This window comes from Hippoglossus hippoglossus, chromosome 20 (assembly GCF_009819705.1).
Source record: "Hippoglossus hippoglossus isolate fHipHip1 chromosome 20, fHipHip1.pri, whole genome shotgun sequence".
Taxonomy (NCBI): Eukaryota; Metazoa; Chordata; class Actinopteri; order Pleuronectiformes; family Pleuronectidae; genus Hippoglossus; species Hippoglossus hippoglossus.
In genome coordinates, this window is record NC_047170.1 from 8,188,528 (window position 1) to 8,210,573 (window position 22,046).

The following is a 22,046-nucleotide window of genomic DNA, read 5'->3' on the forward strand; positions in this document are numbered from 1 at the left end:
CACACTTCAAACGCGAATATATCCATTGTTGTGAGCCACTTGGCCTGCATGAGATCCTGTGCTCTGAACTAGGGAGTTTAAAGTAAGAATTTTTTTTTTTTTTTTATTATACTTGAGGGAAACAATGAGTTCAGCTGCTTATTGCAAGGAGCAATTGTCAGGGGAGACTTAAGCTCAATTACTGTAGCCGTTCAGAATGGGGAGAAAAAAATAGCAAAGACCAAAAAGAAAGAAGAAGAAAAAAACACCCAGGCTATCAAGCAAGTGAATAAAAAATTTAGAGATATGAATAAAAATCGAGATGAAGCGTATCAAATATTTATTTTTTTCAGGGCAACAAAGGACTATAATACATTGACAGGCATGGGAACTATTGCCAGCACATGTCTATACAATACAGCTAAAACCGCCTCCAATTTTTGGACATTATCGGACATAACAGGATATCAGGTGGTCCCCAAAAAAAATTTTTTTTTTGAGTGTCTTCCAACAATTTTTTTATCTAAAAAAAAGAGACAATATTCCATTTATTGCTTTTATGGTGCTTCAAGGAGAGAACAAGGGGTGAAACGTATTCTGATTGGCACAACACATAAAAGCTTGTATAAAAACGAAAATAGAAACACACACACATTCCACACACACACTCACACGAGAAAAAAAACAGTTCTCCTCAGGGTCTCACTTATGCTCTGTCTCAAATTAAAAAACTGCAAAAAATAAGGATGATATATAGAGAGAGAAATGGAAGTTTATTTCTATTAAATTTGTTCACTTGCTTCAATGTCGCCTCAACATGCTACAAGAGGGCTGAATTGAAATATCCCAGAGAAATAAAATGAAAAAAAAAATATCCCCCAAAACTTCTTGTTTTCTAAAAACCATAAAATCACATGAAGAACTAACCGAATATTCAAAAACCCACTAAAACAGGAGGCACCAGATAAATAAAAAAAAGAAGTTTAAACAGACGCACCATATTTACAATTCCCATTAAATTACACATAAATAAATATATACATACATGAACACTGATTCCCTTATATAACCGCGAATCGTGTTGAAATTCAAAAAAGTTCAAGTTGGTCGCTTGGAGAGAGAGTTAGAGAGAAGAGTGTGTGAGAGTCTACAACTGAAGTCATGACAGGGAGCTCTGTGGAATTTCTCGTTGTTTTTCAAGTTTATTATTCACAATACTGATAAGAATTCATCCTCTTTTAGCTTCGGTGTGTGTTTTTTTTTTTCTCGTCACAATCGTAAAATGGAGATAGAGAGGGGTCGCTGGATTTCAGTCCATTCGCTGCAGCTCATAAAAAAAGGTGGAGGTGGAGGGAGTACATAAAAAGTCCTCTGGCTGAGGCTGTGGGCCTACACCTTTTTTTTTCCCTCCCTCTGCCCCGGAGCTCATCCTCTGCAGCCTCCTTTTTTCTTTTCTTTTCCTTTCTTTTCTTTTTTTTAAATATCATTTCATGTGGTTCAGGTGTTGGAAGAAGCAGAAAATACTTGCGTCATTTCCTCGGTGGATCCAAAGTTGGGATGTAAAAACAAAACCAAAAAAAAAAAAATAACATGTAAAACCACGCAAGATCAGGAAGTGGCACAATTAACTTTTATCAATAGTATTTATAAGGTATTTATAATATTTATATTGGATGGGTGGGGGCCAGGCCGAGGCCGAGGCGGAGGGGGTGAGGGCCGGTGTGGAAGCAGGGGCCCGGGGGGGTTTTGGCCCTCAAGTGGAGGCGGGATGCATGGAAACATCACTTTCTGTGTTTCTCGTCTTTGTCTCCGCCTTTAGTGCCGTTATCGTGACTGTTTGGGTTGTTGTTGAGGTACATTTTGTCCATGGCTTTGATAGCCTCGGTCAGATAGTTCTGCAGGGCCGTGATGGCCGCGCACAGCGCCGGGGTCCCAAAACCGTGCGAGATTAGACTGAAGTGGGTCAAGCAGCTCTGGATTCCCGGTTCGAGGATGGGCTGCGGCCGCGAGTTCCCCAGCGGCGAGCGGTCCTGGGACAGCAGGTCCGTGAACTCTTTGCAGACTTGCCTGTAACAGAGGGAGAGAGACAGTGTCAGGCCCGTGGGCAAAACCCCCTCATCTGCAACCACAACTCCAATGCACACAGACGTGTCCTGCAGAAGTGGCACGCAATTTGCGCGCCACCCCATGATATCGTTTTACGCAAATCCCTGCTTGGCCTTTAATGTCCCGATAAAAAAATGATAAAACATGAGAGGACCAGAAAGTCAGTCATGTCTGCAGGTGGCTTTAAATCCTTAGTGTACCTTTTTTTTTTTTTTTTTAAGCAAAACATCTATTAATGTAATAAAATTACTGTTCTTATTCTACTTTCGTTCTAAAAAATAAAACTTTGGGGAAAATAGAATTACTCTCAGCTCATTGGCAGGGAGTTTTACTTTTATTATATATATAAATTCAGGGCAAAAAAAGTCTTATGGAGGCAAGGTGAATATTTGTTTCCAGTGTAAAAACAAACAATATCAAAACAGTCAGACAAAAATACATTAATTCATGCGTTTATTCGTTCAAAAGACATTTCCTTTCATGGAACTTATAGCCCATATTACTTAAATGTATTCCCCTGTGAGTTCATGTAAAATAGATTCATGGGCTGGGCTATTTCATGGGTATCTTAATAACGCTCTGTAATAAGCGGTTATAGCTGACAGCTGTTTGATTATGGCGGCCCGTCATCAATATTAAACGCAGGCCTCTGCGCTTATCTGTGTCCCGCGTAAAGGACTTTCCCATGTTTCAAGTAAATGCGTGAAGGGGGAAAAAAACATGTCCAATGGCAGCGCTGGATGAGGACCAGCGATCTGTCAGTGTCACTGAAATCACAGGGCAAACAACAACGCTGCTGTGTGCGTGGACGAGCGGAGAGAAACCCCATTGGACGCGCGTGCACGCAGCGGGGTACATTCAAGTGCACTAATGTGTTTTGTGTATTTTCATTATCGTCATTAATTGATCATATCGTATCAATGAAATACATTTAAAAAAGAGAACGTAATGGAATACGTAATTAAGAGAGATGTCAAGTGTAGTGTGTGTGTGTGTGAGTGTGAGTGTGAGGTTCCTAATCAAATTAATTGACAGGAGACACCATGTATCAGAATCTAAGTAAGAACACATAAACTGTGTGTGTGTGTGTGTATTAATTAATATTAGGTTGGTAAATAATTATGTATAGACCAACATGTACATAGATATATATTTTATTTTATGATTAAAATGAGTAATTATTATCAATATATAAATACATGCTAAAAACAAACACGTAAAGAGGGAATAAACGTTTAAAAGAAACTTTTTTTAAATGGAAAAATGGAAAATTAATGTGCAATATAATTAATGCTGCTCCACATTTAGATGTAGAGCTGTATGTGTGCGCGTGTGTGTTTGCAAACTGTCAAGTAAACAAGACACACACACTGGGCATGCACAGACAGGGGGGTGGGGGGGGGGGGTGCATTTCGGTGCAACACTGAGTGAAATGTGATAATAGCACTTACTTTGTGGCCAATAGCATGTTTTTTCTTTGGACTTGTTCGTTTGGGTCGGAATGCTGACGGTTTACATATTCAGCTACTGCCTTGGATGGAAACTCGGTCTCGCATACATAACCAAAATCCCTGGCAAGATGCACCGCCTCGCCTGAGAAAAGGGAAAAGGAAGAAGAGGGGGGGAAAAATATGAGATTGAATGTTGTTTGTGCTTATTGAATGTGGCCACATCAAATCCAGGGGCCAGTTCACACTCCTCGCACCAACACTTGATTAATCTGATGTGAGCAGAGCCTCCACTTGTGTTCACGCGTGCAGACAGCGGGGTTATGGCACCTGTGCCTCCATAACAACATTAATGATGATGAGAACAATAATAGCCCATAATAATAATACTAATACTAATAATAAAGCAGCCCCTGCGAGCTGTCAATACGCATCAAGCCCCCTCCTCCTCCATACCGTGAGAACGCTTTAATGTGGAGGAGACACAATAAGTGGATATGAAATATAGACACAGGCATCATGCTTAACACCATGTCATTGATTACCAATGCCCTGCGCATTATTGGAAGTCCAGCAGATCACAGGGACATGCAATTTTAAAGGGCTATGTCTAAATCTCACGTTTCCTCCTGCACATACTTCAGCTATGAGAATCACTGCAGGTTTCAGTCTGAGCTCGTTGAATTTCTTTTTTTTTTTCTTCTCCCCCCAAAGTCTTTGGTTTTAATTTCCTGAAGCAGTTGAGTTTGACTGCGGGGCTTCCTGTCCATAAGCCCCGTGCTCCGGAAGAACGCATGCGCCAATTAGCATCAAAAGCTCAAGTCCAGTAAACTCGTTTTCCATAAAATGGAGGGGACCATAAACAATGACAGCTCTCCAGAAAACACAGTGGATCTTCACTAAATGACCGACTGCCTTCAATACCCCCCTCTCCCCACCCCCCTCTCTCTCTCCCATATCTGCCACCAGCCGCTTATTACTCACAATCATACATTTCTCCAGGCTCATTACAAATACAGCACCAAATTTCTACGGCGCACAATGAATATTGCATCCGGGCCCTCGTCTGTAATAATGATTAACAGGGACCAATGAACCGTCACGGGCTCTCACCTTTTGCAAACCCACAGCGCACCAAATACCACCGCACTGAATAATAAGGTTCAACTCTGCAAGCGAAATGGATTTACCCACACGCGTAAAAAGGCATCTCCTTACGCGCAACCATAACGGACTCATTTATTCTTTAATAGGCCCCAAAACATATAGCTCCCAATAGGTCAGAGCCACTCCATTTGCATGCAACAAAAAATCTTCACTGAGAAACCCAAAAGCATGGAGGGGGGGGAGCAGAAGCTATTAACGGAAGAATTAAGTCACCATTAAAAAACATCAGCCCCTGCGCGCAACTGTCGCCGTGGCCGTGGCTGTATTAATGTTTGAAACAATGCAGGGTTAATAAATCAATCGACTTCTTCATCCGTGAGGTGAAACAGCTCAGCGGTGCCCAATAAACAAGCAGCACTCAATAATTAACTGGACTTCAACACAAACTCATCCAGCGTGTAAACTAGGCCAGCCGTGGACCTGCAAGTGCGCTCCTGCAAGCGAGGGCCAAACGCTGCAGAGCCACAAGAATTACCAGCACCGTTCCCCCTCTCTCTCTCTCTCTTTCTCTCTCTTTCTCTTCCTTGTCTCCCACTCTCTCTCTCTCTCTCCACACACACACACACTCTCTCACAGACACACACACACACACATCCTTCATGGTTTATTACTTGCGAGGCAAAGTCGGTCCACATTACACGGATGAGCGCATATGCTGATTTAAAACACAGAGAAAGAACGAGAGGGAGAGAGGGAGCGAGAGAAACATTCCCAGTTCGCAAGCACCTGGTATCGCGGGAGCAGCGAGAGTGGGAACGTGATTTACGGCAACACCCGACTTACCCTCGACTAGTGACGTCAGCAAGGTGACGTTGGCTGCCTTGCGTCTGCCCGCAGGTAGATTCAAGCCGATTTTATCCAGCTTCTCCCTTAAGGATCTTCCTCCATTCTTAGACTTGGCCCTGTGACAGAGGAACAAAGCGGAAATTCATTGTAGTGGATGACTCTCTCTCTGAGTGGGCATTCATTTTGAGGATGGATATGTTCTTCATTTTGCAAAGATGCACGCTGCCCTCCAAATATATGGCTATATGTGCATGTTTGAAATGGCCTATATAATATTGCAGTCTTGCATTTGTGAACAGGCAAAAAAAATTGTGCACAAGCGAAAAGTCACTTATGCATTGCCAGATATTTTTACTTGGATGCATAGTGCTTATGTGCATCATATGAAACCCATAGCTCCTTTTATGCACTAATTAAGAGTGACTGCATGGGCTCAGTTTGGCTGCATGGCTTTATATACTCTCCTCCACATCCCTGATATACAAACTATAGCTATTTAACACTATAAAAGAGCCCCGTGCAGCCCTTCTTTTCTGCAGCAGACAAATACTGTACAAGATGAATAAATAAAACCCTACTTAATAGGCAGGGCTGCGTGTCTGCAGCACTTCACTCGACAGTTCACTAGAGACCAATGTTTTCATGCGTAATGCCTTCACTGGGCCTATAGAGCTGAGGTTGAAACAGACTAGGCCTACATTAATTTAGAGAGGGAGGGCGAGAGAGAGAGAGAGAGAGAGAGAGAGAGCGAGCATGGGGAAGTTAATAGGGAATTTAACAGACCCCTCCTGCTTTAAATGCAGGAGCTAGGTGTCATGGTTGGTCGATTTTAATTATTCTTGGTACAGAGGAGAGAGAGAGAGGCAGATGCATGCTCACAGAAAGAATGGATTGGCGTATAGAGTGAGAGAGCTCGAACGCACTCGCACGCACGTACACACACGCACAGGTAGGTATTTTCATTTTTTTTTTTTTGTTTTCACTTCACACTCACCTCCTCAGCACCCCGCCCAGCAGGGAGGCGTTGAGGCACTCGGGCGGCGAGAGGCGCCTCTGCACCTCGGCCACCGTGACCTTGTACTTCGACGTGGAGCTGAGCAGGGAGAGGCGGCCCGGTACCGAGCAGAACACCTCGTTGGGGTTCACCACGCCGCCGAAGAGACCGTCCTTGTTTACGGGGATGGAGGAGATGTTGTTGTGCTTGGATAAGGACACTGGACCTATGGAGAGCCAGGGGAGAAAGAAAGAGAGGGAGAGAGGTGGGAGGGGGGTAGTAAGAAAGGACAGGGATGGAGGGATGGAGGGGGGAGAGAAAGAGAGAGAGCGTGCTCAGTGAATTTCATGCAATGCAGAGCCTTAACTAAATGAGAAGGGGGGATTTAGGCCTTGGATTTTGGAGTTTAGCACCACATGTGTACACTTTCAGCAACAACATGTAATCATATTAATAACGAGAATAATAATAATAATAATAATAATCGGATAATATTCTTGTGCATAGAATCATTACTAGTTGGCACAATTGTCGTTCAACGATACAAATGTCCAATATTTCCATTCATGTTCTTCAACATTAAAAAACACTGGCCAATGTTTTTGCGCACAAATCTCTCAACAGCAAGACCCCCCCAGGGCCTGTGCGATCCCCCCAGGCACCATATTTTAGAACATAGGACAAGATGGAGAATATTATTATCAGTAGTATTAGCGTGCGTCACACCATGCCTCGACTCAACCGAGAGATTTGGCAAAACTGTGCCAATTCTGACACAGATCTTCGGTATCCAGCACAGCACCACGCATCGGCCCGTGTGTGATTTCATTGCACTGGGCTTGGTTGGTTGCTCGGGTGGGTGGGTGCGGTGGTGGTGGTGGTGGGGGGACTCAGCACACTACTGGGCTTTCCACCGTTTTTTGGTGTTGCAGTAACAAAGGGGGACCGACCGTGCGCCTTTTTGGATAGATCACTTGTGACATTAATGGCTCAGGGGAGCCTAATAGAGACAATAGGAGCTAAACGAACTCTTGAGATTACTAATATAAGAAGCCAATTATCACGTCGATGCGCAGATAGGCAGACTCCAAAAAGAATGAAGAATGGAGGGGGGGGGGGGGCTGTGACGGAAATAAAGACCAAAAAAAGAAAGAAAATTCAGCTCCATGTCTGATCTTGTGAGCTCTAATTTGACCTGACAATGCGCTTTTAAACTTGACCATGGAAGCAGGCCTCCTCCTGGTACTGTACCAATAATTGTTTGACAGCAAATAAGTCGAAATTAAGCAATATAATCCAAGAAAGCTTCACCAGAGTGCTGTAAGTATGAAAATCACATTTGGAGACGTTGGAAACCATGTCAGAGGACGGATTTTTGAATTCCCTCTAAATGACAGCATAAGGCTCCATCCAGCGGCACCAACTTCCATTTTAGATTTGACCATGCAGTGATTTCCAGCTCTATATTGGCCTCCGTGCACCGCTCCGAGTGCCAGGATCGTCTATATAGCTCCGTGCGTCTTTGACCATCAACACCACGGGCCCCCACAAAGCCCACCAGCTCTATACTCATCTCCACGCCTGCTCTGAAACGCTGACAGTAAATTCCATCAGCGAGAGGTGGTGGAGAGACGGAGAAGAAAAAAAAAAAATAGGTGCAGCCAGTTTGATGCACTTGGAAACCATGTAATGAAAAATAGGCTACTGCATATTAGGATCAGTCAGGCGTTACCGCATTGCATTGAGTCCTCTCAAGCAGAAATGGTGCATGGTGCGCGCGTGTGCGTGTGTGTGTGTGTGTGTGCATGTGTGTGCGCCCAGCCTGCAACATGCATGCTATCTCGGAGGAAAGCGCTTACCTTTTTTAATTACAGTCTGGTCGGGGATGTGAATTCCTTGATCCTCAACAGGCTGCGACACAAATGCAAAAAAAGAAGATGGACAATTTTAGCACACAAAAGGAAAAGGGGGCAATAAAAAAAATCTGTGTGCATGCACGAACAAAAGCCACGGGCACGATCAGCCAACATGGAGGCTCTGGAGGCCCATTCCTGTTATTATTGTCCAGGAGTGCTTTCACTGGCTTTTTTATTTTTCTTTATTTTTCCACTGATGGACGCGTTTCCAACAGATCACAAGCTGCAGACTTAAATAACGACGCCGTGTCGCCCCATAATCCTGACCTAATTCTGCCCTCATATTGGCTCCACTCACAGGGAAACTTCTAATCTAGATTGGATAGTAATTACGGCGGCGCAGCCTATTAAAGGCCTATGAACTAATTAGAGGATTATCGGTGTTTGTTTCTGATTTTAAAAAATCGGGAGGAATGATCCCAATAAGGAGGAGAATTATTATTATTATTATTATTATTGACTGTGTTATCGTTCATCTTTTTGCTAATCGACCTAAACTCAATTCTGGTTGAGTGGTGCAGGCAGGACGGCCATCTCGATATTATTGTAAACTGAGAAATTAAATAAAGGCAGAAGACACGAAGAAGCCCTTGTTAAATCACAGGCGTACAGTGTGTGTTGTTGTGTTTTTTAAAATCCATTTCATTTAATTTGAGTTATTACACTGAACAACACAACATTGGATCTGGCTATAACAGCGTTTTAAAAAGATTAGTTTTTTTAATATTATAACAGAGCTCAGAATATATCATTTTGTCATGCTGATTTTTCAGGCAGTGAAAAATGGCCGCATTAAGAACTACAATGAGCCCGAACCCGAGTAATTAATAATAATAATTGAATGTATGTCATTTATAAGACAGGTAATAACAATGAAAACTGTTTTATAACATTTCTAAAATATGTTTTAATATTAATACCATTAACACATCAAATGTAGGATGTTTCTGTGAAGAGTACTAATAATCAAAAGAGAATAACGTAAAAACATCACCACCGTTACTCGTTGTAATTATAACAATATTGATAAAAAATTATAGCAGTGCTCAACTGTTCCTAATATAAACACCAACACCACGTTTTATTTATGTTTTAGGTCACAACCCAGCAGGGACACGCTGTCTCACCTGAACGTCTTCTAAAGAGTGAGGTATTCCATGGATAGAGATAGAGTCCGACAGTCCCGAGTCGAGACCGTGGCCGGACGGCAGCAGCACTTCCCTGCGGTAGTCCCGGCACAGCTGGTGCGGCAGGCCGCGGTGCTGGTGCAGCAGGCCGCTCTCCTGGGCCTGCCGCTGGCCCGGCCATCCCGGGTGCTGCGGCTGCTGCTGGGCGTGCAGCGAGTTGAGGGAGTAGGGGTCGTTGACGTGCGAGTAAGGGTCCTGAGACTGCGGGTAGATGGGCTGGTAGGGCGGGGGGAAGTACGGGGGCTGGAAGTCCGAGTTCGGCGTGTGGGAGAGCGGCGGCGCGCTCGTGTAGGGACTCTGGCCCACGCCGCCCAGCTGAGGTAGCCTGGCTGTCCCATTGCTGGTGCCGTCGTGACGATCCTGGCAAAGAAGCACACGGAGAGGAAGGTTGATTTGAGCGTGAACACATTTAAAACACACAAAAAAGACTCAACGTGAACGTGCGTGTTTGTCCTCTTTGTTTTTACTGGGTGTTCTGCGGGCTGGTGTCAGGGTATTATCAAATATGGCCCGAGTGGATGACAGGAATTTGACTTATTAATACATTTTACTCCAATTTTTAACAAAAACACACAACATGTCCACACAACTGCTGCAAGTCCACATTTGTTTTTTTTCTGTGAATAAAATTATATGATAATACGTTTCCAAAAAGTTAAATGAAACAGAAATTCCGGAGGTGAAATGCCTTCAAATAAATTTGCATTATATCACTTATTTGTTTTACAATATGTCCCACGGGCTTTACGCGTGCAAGCGTTGCAAAACATGAATCACCTGGAGGGGTAAAAATTATATAAATATTATTATTATACAACAAAAAAATCTGATAGACTAGACAAACAATACCCCCAAGTATGTGACGCGGTGAGGCTCCAGCAACTTACCATCGCGGAAAAACTGTGCACCAACATCTGAAAGGATTTAGTGCGATTCAAGCAAAGAATAATGGGTTGAAAAAGACACTATTTGGAGTCGGGGCGAGCAAAAGTGGAATAACCAGCAAACCAGGAAGAAAAATATCGATATTTTTGCCCCCGAAAAAGACTTCTTCTTCTTCTTTCCTGCAAGACCACAATGGCCCCGGCGATCAGATATGTGCCACAGTAGCAGGACGATAATCCATCAGAAAGAAATGGTTAGATCCCCGCTGCCCTTCATCCGGAGCTATAAAAAATGCTGATATTCGGTGGCGTCTTTGTGGATTTTTTTAGGTCGAAAAGTTTCTCTCGGTGAAAAAAAGAAACACCCCTCTTCTCCTCGTCGCTCTCCTGGCTTCTATCACACTGCTGCCGTCCCCTCGCTTGCGCTCATATTAGCGAAAAGAGCCGCTTCTTCGTCTCCCCTTCTCGGACTCCTAATGGAACGCGCTCATGGCTATTAATATCACAGGAATACTTAATAATGATAACAACAACAGGGGAAAAGACCGGGTTGAGAGTGGCTGAGGCGCAGGACGCAACTCGAGGCAGGAGTCTGAGCTTAAATGACGTCCATTGAAAGGAGGAATCAGTATATCTAATCAGAGATGGGGAGGGAGAGAGAGAGAAAGAGGGAGTGAGTGAGAGAGAGAGTGTGGAGGGAGTGAAGAGAGAGCGAGACAAAAAAGAGGGATATTCACTCTCGTCTGGCGAATCAGAGAGTGAGGAAGGAGGAGGAGGAAGAGGAGGGGGGCTTTTTTAAAAAGGGGGTCCCAGGGCCAAAGCGCAAAAAAGTGAAATAAAGACAAGGGAATAGAGGGAGCTGGACAGCCAGCCAGGGGAAGGAGAAGGCAGGGGAAGGGAACAATTGTGCACCTCTGAACTGGGTGAAAATCCAGCAGCAGACTCATACACGGGCACTGCAGCCGGCTCGTATCCACCGCTCATCCCTTTGTTTTCCACCTCAGACTCCGACAGCGAGCTGTCCTCCACGGGTCTCCTCTCTCTCTCCTCAGCCGAGTTAATCCACCGGTTCCTCCTCGACTCCAAAAAACGCACAGAGGCTAACTTTTTAACTTTGACCCGGAAAGACGGAGAAAGGGAGAGAAAAAATAAATTCTTAAAAGTCTGTCTGTCTTTAGGGCCGCTCGGATCCGGCGCTCGAACCAACTTTTACGCACGACTGTAACAGCTCCAACTGCGCTTCCTGCTCTAATCACACGTTTTTAAAAATGACCAAACACCGGCTGGGGACCGGTTTCGATTGACAATTTTGTTCTATATTTTTCTTTTTTGCGTTGACACAACCGGGAAAACACTTTCGCCTGCAAACTGACACAAACGCTTCGGCGCCGAGCTTTTTGTTTTCCTGCTCTCGCGGCCGTCTCTAGCCCTCCCAGGACTGGACGCGCGGCCGAAAACACGTCCGACTGGCTTCTCCACTCCCCAAACAAGTCCCCGATATTGCTGCACAACTTTGCGCCCACAACAACAGCCACTCAGTGTATGCACACACCACACACACACACGCACACATGCACAGAAAGCTGCACGCAAAAATCCAAGCAGCTCAAATTGCACGGATATTAAAAGTGAAGGGTAAATGCCCGTGCAATTTACGCAATAAATAAAGCAGACCGTGTTAGCGCTTAGTGCTGTCAATGAAATAAAAAAAAAAATATATATTTGTTTTAATTAAATATGACAAGCAATGATTTCACGTGTCATTTAATATTTGTAGATATGTGTAATGTGAATTCAAATAGAAATAAAATAGTGGCACGAATTTATTCATGCAACTAAAATATTTGACAAACTTGTTATTATCATTATAAATATTATTGGACTACATACAAATAGGCTACACAAAAAATAAAACCTTACCAAATTAATAAAATACAATGATTATTCCTCCTGAGCACAATTAAACAAGGATGACATATGTGGACTAAAAACATAAAGACATTTCCATAAAATAATTTCTCTTAGTAAAGTTTTAAAAATATATATTTTTTACATCGCATGACACAATTTTTTTAAAATTAAAAAAAGCAGCCCCTTACCTCGCAATCTTCATATTTAATGTTATCTGTTAATTTCCAAAGCATTTTCATGGGTTGTAGAGGTGGCTGGTATTTTGAGTGTGTGGGTATATCGCCTTATATCGCCCTTGTTTTCAGTCAGTGAATTGTGCTTCCCCCGCTCAGAAAAAAACTACTTTTTATTGAAGCTGTGTGTTGCTCGCTGTCTGTCTTGCGCTCTGAGGTCTCCCTCTAATGGTGGAAGTACATGGGGCTGGAGCAGCTCTGTAATAACGCTGGCACAGGGCCTCATTAGCATATCAACAGCCGTTTGATTTTTCTCCCCCCCCCCCTCGTCTGCTCACACAACACCAATGGACACCGCACAGGTAAAAAAAAAAAAACCCGAAGCAGCACATGCATTACTTGACATCATTTCTATACCGTTCATGGTGGTGTGTGTGTGTGGGTCAGTGTTTGTTAAGGGGAGGGGTGCAGGGTATTGTCATGCATGGGGACCTGCTTGCACATGGGACGGTTTTATGGTCATTTTGCATGTCTTTCCGGGGGTAAGGAAAAGCACACAAGACCCCCAGAAATTACATTTTAAGAACATTTGTTTTATTTTTATTTTTTTTGAAAGGAGCAAATATCTGTCCTGTGAACTTTTGGCGACTGATTCGCTCCTTTTACGCACAACCCAGCGTCTTATTGATTAGTTCTCTTGATGTGAAAACACTGTACCTATATGCAAATACTCCCCCTGCCACACACCGACCTGTACTTTTCTTTTCTTTTTCTTAAACTCCCAAACTGTTATTTTAATCCCATTGAGAGTGGAGACCTTGAGAGGCCATTCTTTCAATGTTATGTTAAAAAGGGGTGAACCATGCAATTCGGAGCGGCTCTACAGGTCCATTGACGACATGTAAGGGCGCATGGGTTTGGAGATAAGGTGGGGGGGACGTCAATAATTAACACAACAACATGGCCTTGTTTCACTTCAAATACCGGTTAGGTTAGAGGGGGGGACCTGTCTCGGCCACTGTCGCCGGCCGAGCCTTCACCTCAGCGGGTCGTGGGTCAGGAGACAGGTCGCCACATCTTTAAGGCGTTGGCCCCCGGATTACCATTTGTACTAACACCCTATTTTTACGCGCAGTTGTCATTAATGATAATGGAGCGATGATACTGACAATGACAGCCATGCACGCTTCTAGAAACTGTCTGGGGTGGATGTAGTCTTTTTTTTTAAAGGAGTGAAACTCGAGTGTTTTCAGGAAAAGTCGCCTCTTAACCCCCTCGCCTTACCACACACACACACCTACCTCAGAAAGCAAGGCCAGGTTTGCAATTACGCACAGGCAACTTAATAAAGAATAAGACTTTTACCCAAAGTTTGCGTATGGATACGAGACATGTAACAGCTGCATGCACAAGCAGATTTATGAAAAGTTACAGTGCACATCGAGGGCTCGGCGCAGTGTTTTGAATACGGTTTGAGTTTCAGTAAACGCTGCACAATCTCAGCCACTTTATGTCGTTTTTATCCATTTCTAGTTGATTTTAAAAACACACCCTTTACATTACGATCTGTCTGAAAGACGCACGGAGACCTTACAAGCTACAACAACATGCGATCAACATCCAGAGCAAAGCAAAAGGAGATGGATCATTTTTGGAGTTGGAAAAAACAACAAATATCTCAACATCAAATATAGGAGCGTCTAGTCGCTGTACCAGCTCTCTTTACTAAAAACAATCCACCGTGCCTCATCCTACAGCTACTCGACACTTTGACAGTTTTCTTGGATTTTTTTCTCAGGCGTGTCTTTGTCTTAAAGTAAGCAGCACATACCTGCCATTCCCCCATCTTGCCCATAATTGACATTCTTTGTCTTCTGCTGGGTTTGTTTTTTTTCCCTCGTCTTTTTTAGTCGATCCGTTGCTGTGTCTGTCTCATTGAGCCTTCGGTCCCAAACGTATACACCCACTGTGTTCTCACCTGGACCGGATCGTCTCACCTGGCCATAAAAACGGTGTGAGGCCACCTGGTGACGCATGCGCACTGCGCCGGGTGTGGACGAGAAAGGAGAAACTACATGAGGAGGGAAGAAAAAGTGAAATGGCCTATTTGTCTGTGTGTGTGTGCAAGTTGGGTTTGTCATGTAATTTGTACTAGACAACAAGCTATTCGTGTTACTAAGCCAATGGTAATAATAATACAATACTGAAAATATTTTTTTTATATATGACATTAATGCCACTGCTATGAATAGAAAATATTTGGAGGAATGTTTCAATTTACACCTGTCCATATAAAATCCTGACAATTTATTTGCATGAAGTGAATTTACATCTGAGATAAATGGTGTTTATGGAAAGTGAGTAAATGTGTGTTGTGCACATGAGAAGTCAGACAACTTGTTAAATTTCCAGTAAAAACAATATAGTAAAGACACCAATAATAAAGAGTAGTTTTTAGACAATATGCCTGCAAATTAAAGAGGATAAAATAAGGTTAAAATATCAAGTATAAACATTATCCTACAGGTTTGTCGTCAACTAGTGCAAGAGTCAAAAATAACAGATCTCTTAAAGTTCTTTAAGTCAATTTGCCTATCCATCTTTTCTTTCTTTTACCGTTTTGTCTTTGAACGAAAACATGAATTCTCGCCGCAAATGAAACTGTGTCAAGTTAAAAAACTTGAAGGTTAACTGCCAACATCATTACTTCTGCACAGAGAGCTCCCCTGCTTTTGTGAGGGTCATTATTTATTTATCCACTGTTTATTTCTAATACATACTTATGTAGACCCCTCGGGCCAAGAGCGAATGAGCTTTCCCTCCCTCACTCTCTCTCTCTGTCTCTCTCTTACGCACGCACGCGCGCACACACACAGACACACAGACAGTGCAACATATGCGCTCACATAGGTGATAATGGTCCAAGCTTTAGTCCAAAACCCATTTTTTCAGAGAAAACACACAGACACACACACACACACATGCAGAGCTGCGGAGCCCGTCTCCAGCAGACAGCTGCACGGATGCTTCTCCACTTCAGACACTGACATGAAACACATTTCATGCATGATCACAGAATGCTGGACAAACTTCTCACAGGAAAAAAAAACTTTCTCTTTTTATTTCCCCCCAATAAACCATTTATAGTTCATATTTTCCCCCAAATATATAATTCCACACATGCATCTATAGATTTTCTCTTCTGGTGTTAATGTTTAAAACAAAGCCTTCATGTCTGACTTCAAAAGGCGCAGACATTTTAACTGCACAATAACTGAACAATACCTGCAGCTATATAGACCCAGACCTCTACCAGGCCTGGACAAAAGCAGGGGAGAGAGGGAGGTGGGAGGAGGATCTGAAATATTGTTTGGGGGGCTCTGCGCACTTTGGGGAGGAGTGGAGTTTTAACGCCGAGCTGTCGGAGAGTGGGGTTACTGTCTGACAAGAGCGCGGGGTCCCTTTTGAATATCCAGCCGTGTTTGTCTAGGGCTTGGTTTCAAGCACTTCCACCATGGCACGGGGCCTCCGGCAACGTTCAGCTTACTAAAACGGCGAGGCTGTGTTTCATAGACGGTTGCACCTCAGGCACCTTGTACAGCCATTCAATAAAGGACACTGATGAATGTATTATTATTATTATTATTATTATTATTATTATTATGAATATGTGTGTGGTGCGTAATTTCGTGCGTAATTAATGCGTAATTCGAGGTGCCAAAAATGTTCAGAAACATCCCAGAAGGCTTTTCCCCATCCCTTCATGGTTTCTGCTCCTTCCCTTATACTTTTAAAATACTGATCAGTGGTGACACTAAATCCTTAACCCTCATTTTTTGAGCAATTGGATTTGGAATATCATCTGTAAGAAAAGACGCACAGTTGGATTTGTGGCAGATTTCGTGGCTGATGACACCAACAATCCCGTCACAGCCACTCCAGGTACAAACGCCCCGTGTAGCCTCGTAAAAATATGAGATTGGTGACAGCTGAGTGAGGTTCCAGGCCCCCCCCCGTCGTATGAAACGCTGGCCCTCAATGTGAAAAAGTTGTATTCTAGCGCCATCTTCCTGCAGGAGGAGAGCGGGGACACACAATGTGGCAGGTAGCTGGAAACCATAAGCATGTGTGCACAGTGAGTGAACGTGCCAAAGTGATGTCTGTGGATCAAAAGGGACATTTTCAAAATAAGAGAAATGAAAATATATTTGGAGAAATTCACAGAGGGGGAACAATCAAGTACAGTTAGAGCTTAGGGACGTCGTTGGGGGGGATTTGTCCCAGAACACAGTAAAACCTAATGTAATCCTGTGGCGCCATCTTGTGGTCGCGAAAAGGACACCAGCCTCCATTGAGTGACTGAGGCTGCAACAGTTAAACTGATAAGAATATAGACTAGAATATAGTTTTATAAATAGACAAGGTTCAGTCTCACATACTCCACTCATACAGGAGATTAAGACGCTTGCCAATATGTGTCTGTGTGTATATTTATATAGGCCTACACATTTAGATATATACATATTTAAATATATAGTGGCTTCTGAAAATATGAAGACACCTTTATTTTTTGCACATCCCATTGTTTTTTAAGATCTGATCGTAAATTGATAAAAAATTGATTTATTTCCCCATCGGCCCACATTTGGGTCGGCTGTGAGGCTCATGAGGTAGAGTGAGTCGTCCACTGACCAGAAGGTTCGGCGGTTCGATCCCAGTTTCCCCCATTACAAGTGCCAAAGTGTTCTTGGACATAGCCACAAATTGCCCCAGTATACGAGTGAAGTATGATAGAGAGAGTGCTGAACATTTATGCACAGTATGTGTGTGTGGGTGGCAAAAGCTGTACTGAAAGGCGAGCGGCCATCAGGACTAGAAAAGCACAACAGGAAGAGAAGAACTACAGACCCTTTTACTTGCATCTATTTTAGGAAAAGTGAGGTCCCACTTTAAGAAATTAGCTCGCTTGCAGCAAATCCTCCTAAACTCCATCAGACTGGATGGAAAGCGTCTGTTAGCTCATCTCCTCAGGTCTTTGCACAGATGTTTAACTCTGAGAGATGTCCTGCAGCCTCTCCGGTGTTTTCCTCTTGTCCTGATAGGTGAACCATCACCACAGTCTCAGGCACTCTGCAGCAGGTTTTCATTCATCTTCATATGGTTTCATCCAGCCCAGTCCAGTGCTGCAGAGTAACACTGACTGTGGATGATGTTGCCACCACCATACTTTACCAAATAGATATATTAGCCCCTATTGTATTAAACATTTAAAATGCTGCCAGGCAAACTCCAAATGAGATGTCATGTAAGTCAAGAGTGGCTCCTGCCAAGAGCTTGCTCCGAATATTCTCTCAGCAGTGTGGAGACAGGTCCTTGGATTCCATGACTTGTTTTTGTCCGGAGATGCCGTGTAAACTTTGTTTGTGCTTTTCTACAACCACGTCCAGTCCATTCACTTTGCTACAGGAGGACTACAATCATCTTGAGGACATAATTCAATGATCATTACAGCAAACAGGATGTGCCTGTGCCACAGTTTGCAGCAAAGGTTCCGAATACTTTTGTAAATAGGAGATTTCTTGCTTTTGATTCATAAGAAAGTTGCATTCCTTATTAAAAAAAACACGTTTGTCAGTATGGGATATAGAGATATAGTGATAAGCAAAATTATTTGATCAATTTAAGATAAACACAACAAAATGTCATAATGTAATCATAGGAAATTGGAGCATTATTATTATTATTAGTTGTAGTAGTTAGTAGTAGTCGTAGTCGTAGTAGTTATTTTTATAGAAACCCTGTTCGAGAAAAAACTAAATGTAATCCTAGTAAATATGAACATTATTATTCTTATAAGCCTACTATTATCTTTATTTTTAAATTTTTAGTGGATGTTATAGTTGTGGTGTTGTAAAAACCCAGCCTCTTAGCATCTGGCTCCTACATTTCCCATCATACACCCCGCTGCACGGAACGTGTGCACCAATAATTAGTGCTCGACGGGGAACAGGCTGCATCTGGTGGTCGTGACAGAGGAGAAGCAGAAGAACCCAAGGTTGTATGTGTTTATATTTATATCAGTGTTTGCTTCTTGTTGAACATGTAAAGCTTCCGACTGTCATATAAATAAAGACACGTGTTCCTCCATCGGACCGGGTGTGTTTATGTCCTGTCTGTGTTTGTGTGTAGCTAGTTCAAGCTAAGGCTCGGTCAGATATATTCTTATCTAACGAAGCCAGACACGCACATGGGCTCGCCTATGAGGCCACAGTTTAACGATCTAGTTGTGAGTGTGTGTGTGTGTGTGTGTGTGTGTGTGTACATGCGCTACAATGCTCCCGTGTCTCCTGTTGGTTCAGCTCGTCCTCTCCAGCAGCTCCGGGTCGCAGCTCTCACTCGCTCCTGCAGAGCTTTTCACTCGTGTAAGTCAACAACAGCAAGAAGTGACCTTGACCTGAAGGGTAAGTGTGCACTGTCTAAAGTGTGTGTGTGTGTGTGTGTCCTGACAGGTGTCCAACATGTCCACGGACTGGGTCGGTTACGGGTACGCAGCGCTGGTCGCATCCGGCGGAGTCATCGGTTACGTCAAAGCAGGTACGTTGGGAACTAGTTTTCAAGTTATATTTGTCACGTGCTGGATGAGGAGAAACAGGTCAGCTCAGCAGTGCAATAGTTACATTAAAATAAATGCAAGGTAGAAAGACTTTACTACAAATAAATACAAGTCAAATACAAATCTAAAACGAAATACATTCAAAGGTGGAGCGTGCATTTGTTGCAAATGTGGTAACGACCTTAACGGTATGGAGTGTGTGTGTGTGAATAAGTCATTGCACATGTTGCACCGTGTGTGTGTCGGTTATTTCACATTTTTCCAGAGGTGAGCCAGATAAAGAAAAATAAAGTGCAAACATGCAGGACAACAGCTGTGCAGAGGGGGCTGTTAGTCGTGGGATGAAGTTTAGAAACCTGATGGCCTGGTGGTAGAAACTGTTGTTGAGTCTGATGGTGCATGCAGCCCTGCTCCTGTACCGTCTGATCTTCAATGGTCACAACTAGAGCCCGGCCGTTCTATCGTTTAGCCCATAAAAGTCAGTACATATGAGCCTGTCGCCGACATATTGATATCTGTGTTAATGTTTGCCGATACGAAAACTTAGCAATGCTTATAAGGCCTTGGCACACTAGCCATGTACTTTTCCCGTGTGATTAATTAGCATGTTAATATTTTTCAAACCGGTATTCAGAAGCAGCTGTAGAGAAAGAAACCGACTTACTCCTCTATAAATGGATTTACTTTATTGATCCAAAACTGGGAAATTACTGTGTTGCAGCAGAGAGGTATCAGGCACATAACACACAGAGATATAAGAACATACATATAAAAATGGGACCTCCCTCAATTTTTTAAACCTCAAACTATGATCTTAGTTCTCTGCTATTACAGCAGCTCTTCAAACTGCTGACAGACATCCTGTTTACTCTGCTGAACCTTCATTGAAACTCACCATGTTTACCTCTCATCAGTATTTGGTGTACCCAGGTATTTTATATTACTTAAACACCAGAAATGGTACTTCGGTGCCTACATTGGTATTTTTGAATGCTGTGATGTAATTTTTTTTGCAGTATCTTCAAATGCTTCATATCTGTAAAATGTGTATAATCCACACTAAATGTTTTATTGGTGTTTTTATTTATAGTTCTTTATATTCAAGTGTATGGTTAAACTGAAAAATATCCAGCCTCAGTTATATTTTGTCATAAGGATTTGATCATAACCTCGGCCAATATATCGTTATTGGTTATCTTTTACTCCCCAATATTGGTATTGGCCCACAAAAATCTAAATCGGTTCGGTGAGCTCCAGTCACCTAACCTCCCCCCCCCCCGAGGTGACCTCAGTTTCCACGTCCATTCAATGATTTGTGTGCTTTGAAATAAACCACACACCAGTCCATACATATGTCCGGTGCACGGCACGTGCAGGTGTTGACCTGACGCCTGTTGTCTGTTCCAGGCAGCGTCCCCTCTCTGGCTGCAGGTCTCCTCTTCGGGGGCCTTTCAGGGTTTGGTGCCTACCAGATCTCCAACGACCCCAAGAATATTTGGGTTTCCCTCGGTTGGTACAATATTTTTTTGTGTTGCATGTGGACAAATGAGATCTACCTTTCCTGAGAGCGTCAGTGTTTTTCTCTGTGTTCTTCATTCATCCTGTATTTGTCAACATTTACCAATATTTCACACCACATGCTTCATTCCAGCTACTTCCGGAGCTCTGACTGGCGTAATGGGAAAGAGGTTCTATGGGTCCAGGAAGTTCATGCCAGCGGGCTTGATGGCTGCAGCAAGGTATCATTCATTTCATGCAGAACATACTGGAGAAGTAATAATGATCAGTGCTAAGGACAGGATGTGGTGTTGTGCTCTGTGGAAGCAATTCTGTATTTTCACTGTTGGGGTAATTTGCAGAAAAGTTGTGTAACGGGTAGGAAATATATAAAGTTTCAAGTTCTGGCATGCGTAAAAATGAACTAAACATGGATGGACATTGGGTGAGAACTACAATGTGTGTTTTTTTTAAATGGAGAAATTATAATTATTGTGCAGTATCATCTCACATCTATATCAGCTAAAATGAAGCCTGGTCAGCAGTAAGTATTTGTTTTATTATGAAAGCCTATGACACCCCCTTCACTTACGCTCAAATAACTGTCACTACCGACTAGTACATAAAACTGTATCGCAAAACTAGCCAGTGTTGAATACGTCCTCTGTGGCTTTGCTACTTGTAAAAAGTGTCAAAAGTATTTTCATTTGTTAGCAGCAAGCTCGGCACGTAGTTGCGGAGGAAACTCATTGACAGCTGCAGGAGTGCAGGTGCTCTTGACAATTCACAGATACTTTTCCAAGAACACAACTCAACCACCAAAATGGGAGCACAAGGAGGCCACACCCAGTTGATTTGAGTAACTGTGTATGTAGCATCTGTTAAATCGTGGGTTACGGGTTAGGTTGTGGGTCATTTAGCAGCCCCTGATGGGTCCTGATTAGGAGATAGTAACAGGTCGGTTATGGAGCTTTGCAGGTGCGAGTTGGCAAATATGGAGCCACGCAGGACTCTGGCCCTTTGCTGTTAATCCCTGATAGAAACTTGCTCGTAATGTGACATTCCCTTTCAAAAAACAATACTTTTTTCATTTTGTTGTTGTTGTACATCTTCCATCGCTCTGATACGACCTCTGTTATCTTCTCCCAGTCTTCTGATGGTGGGGAAGCTTGGCGTGTCACTGCTCCAGAAACCCCAGCCGTCCTGATGGAGCGAAGATTGTGAAGTGTATCCCGTCGTCTGCTTCAGGAGCCGTGTGTCATTCAGTGTTTAAAAATATGTTTGAAATATTTCCCATGTTACATGTTTGAAATATAGTACTTTGTTTGTATAATAAGAATGTCTGCTGTGTCCTTTATTTAAAAAAAAAAAGGAATGCTGTGAAC

At 43.1% G+C, this 22,046-nt stretch overlaps 2 protein-coding genes across 5 annotated transcripts; one reads left to right on the top strand and one right to left on the bottom strand.

Moving 5' to 3' along the window:
* Window positions 1–302: 302 nt before the first annotated feature.
* Window positions 303–12,770, bottom strand: tfap2a (transcription factor AP-2 alpha). Of its 2 annotated transcripts, none has more exons than XM_034572718.1 (7): window positions 12,567–12,770; window positions 9,524–9,943; window positions 8,340–8,391; window positions 6,481–6,706; window positions 5,484–5,602; window positions 3,537–3,678; window positions 303–2,046 (listed from the first exon to the last, which is right to left on the bottom strand). In XM_034572718.1, the coding sequence occupies exons 1-7, from the start codon at window positions 12,615–12,617 to the stop codon at window positions 1,761–1,763; spliced, it is 1,296 nt and encodes a 431-aa protein (XP_034428609.1). In that variant the 5' UTR covers window positions 12,618–12,770; the 3' UTR covers window positions 303–1,760. The 2 variants fall into 2 exon arrangements, with proteins under 2 accessions (XP_034428609.1, XP_034428610.1); XM_034572719.1 differs by lacking the exon at window positions 12,567–12,770 and adding an exon at window positions 10,471–11,152.
* A 5,783-nt stretch (window positions 12,771–18,553) lies between these two features.
* On the top strand, window positions 18,554–21,997 carry tmem14ca (transmembrane protein 14Ca). Of its 3 annotated transcripts, XM_034572741.1 has the most exons (6): window positions 18,558–18,606; window positions 18,911–18,973; window positions 19,061–19,145; window positions 20,572–20,673; window positions 20,816–20,903; window positions 21,811–21,997. In XM_034572741.1, the coding sequence occupies exons 3-6, from the start codon at window positions 19,070–19,072 to the stop codon at window positions 21,866–21,868; spliced, it is 324 nt and encodes a 107-aa protein (XP_034428632.1). In that variant the 5' UTR covers window positions 18,558–18,606; window positions 18,911–18,973; window positions 19,061–19,069; the 3' UTR covers window positions 21,869–21,997. The 3 variants fall into 3 exon arrangements, with proteins under 3 accessions (XP_034428631.1, XP_034428630.1, XP_034428632.1); XM_034572740.1 differs by having other exon boundaries at window positions 18,554–18,973; XM_034572739.1 differs by lacking the exon at window positions 21,811–21,997 and adding an exon at window positions 21,573–21,606 and having other exon boundaries at window positions 18,554–18,973; window positions 20,816–20,945.
* The last annotated feature ends 49 nt before the right edge of the window (window positions 21,998–22,046 follow it).

Excerpts from the sequence above, each read along its gene's own strand:
- tfap2a (XM_034572718.1), bottom strand. The coding sequence starts at position 12,617 with ATGAAAATGCTTTGGAAATTAACAGATAACATTAAATATGAAGATTGC. Across the intron at positions 6,707-8,339 it reads CCAGACTGTAATTAAAAAAG|GTCCAGTGTCCTTATCCAAG; the intron begins GTAAGCGCTTTC and ends GGCTCTCCATAG. Across the intron at positions 5,603-6,480 it reads CTGGGCGGGGTGCTGAGGAG|GGCCAAGTCTAAGAATGGAG; the intron begins GTGAGTGTGAAG and ends CCTCTGTCACAG.
- tmem14ca (XM_034572739.1), top strand. The coding sequence starts at position 18,884 with ATGCTCCCGTGTCTCCTGTTGGTTCAGCTCGTCCTCTCCAGCAGCTCC. Across the intron at positions 19,146-20,571 it reads CATCGGTTACGTCAAAGCAG|GCAGCGTCCCCTCTCTGGCT; the intron begins GTACGTTGGGAA and ends TGTCTGTTCCAG. Across the intron at positions 20,674-20,815 it reads GAATATTTGGGTTTCCCTCG|CTACTTCCGGAGCTCTGACT; the intron begins GTTGGTACAATA and ends GCTTCATTCCAG.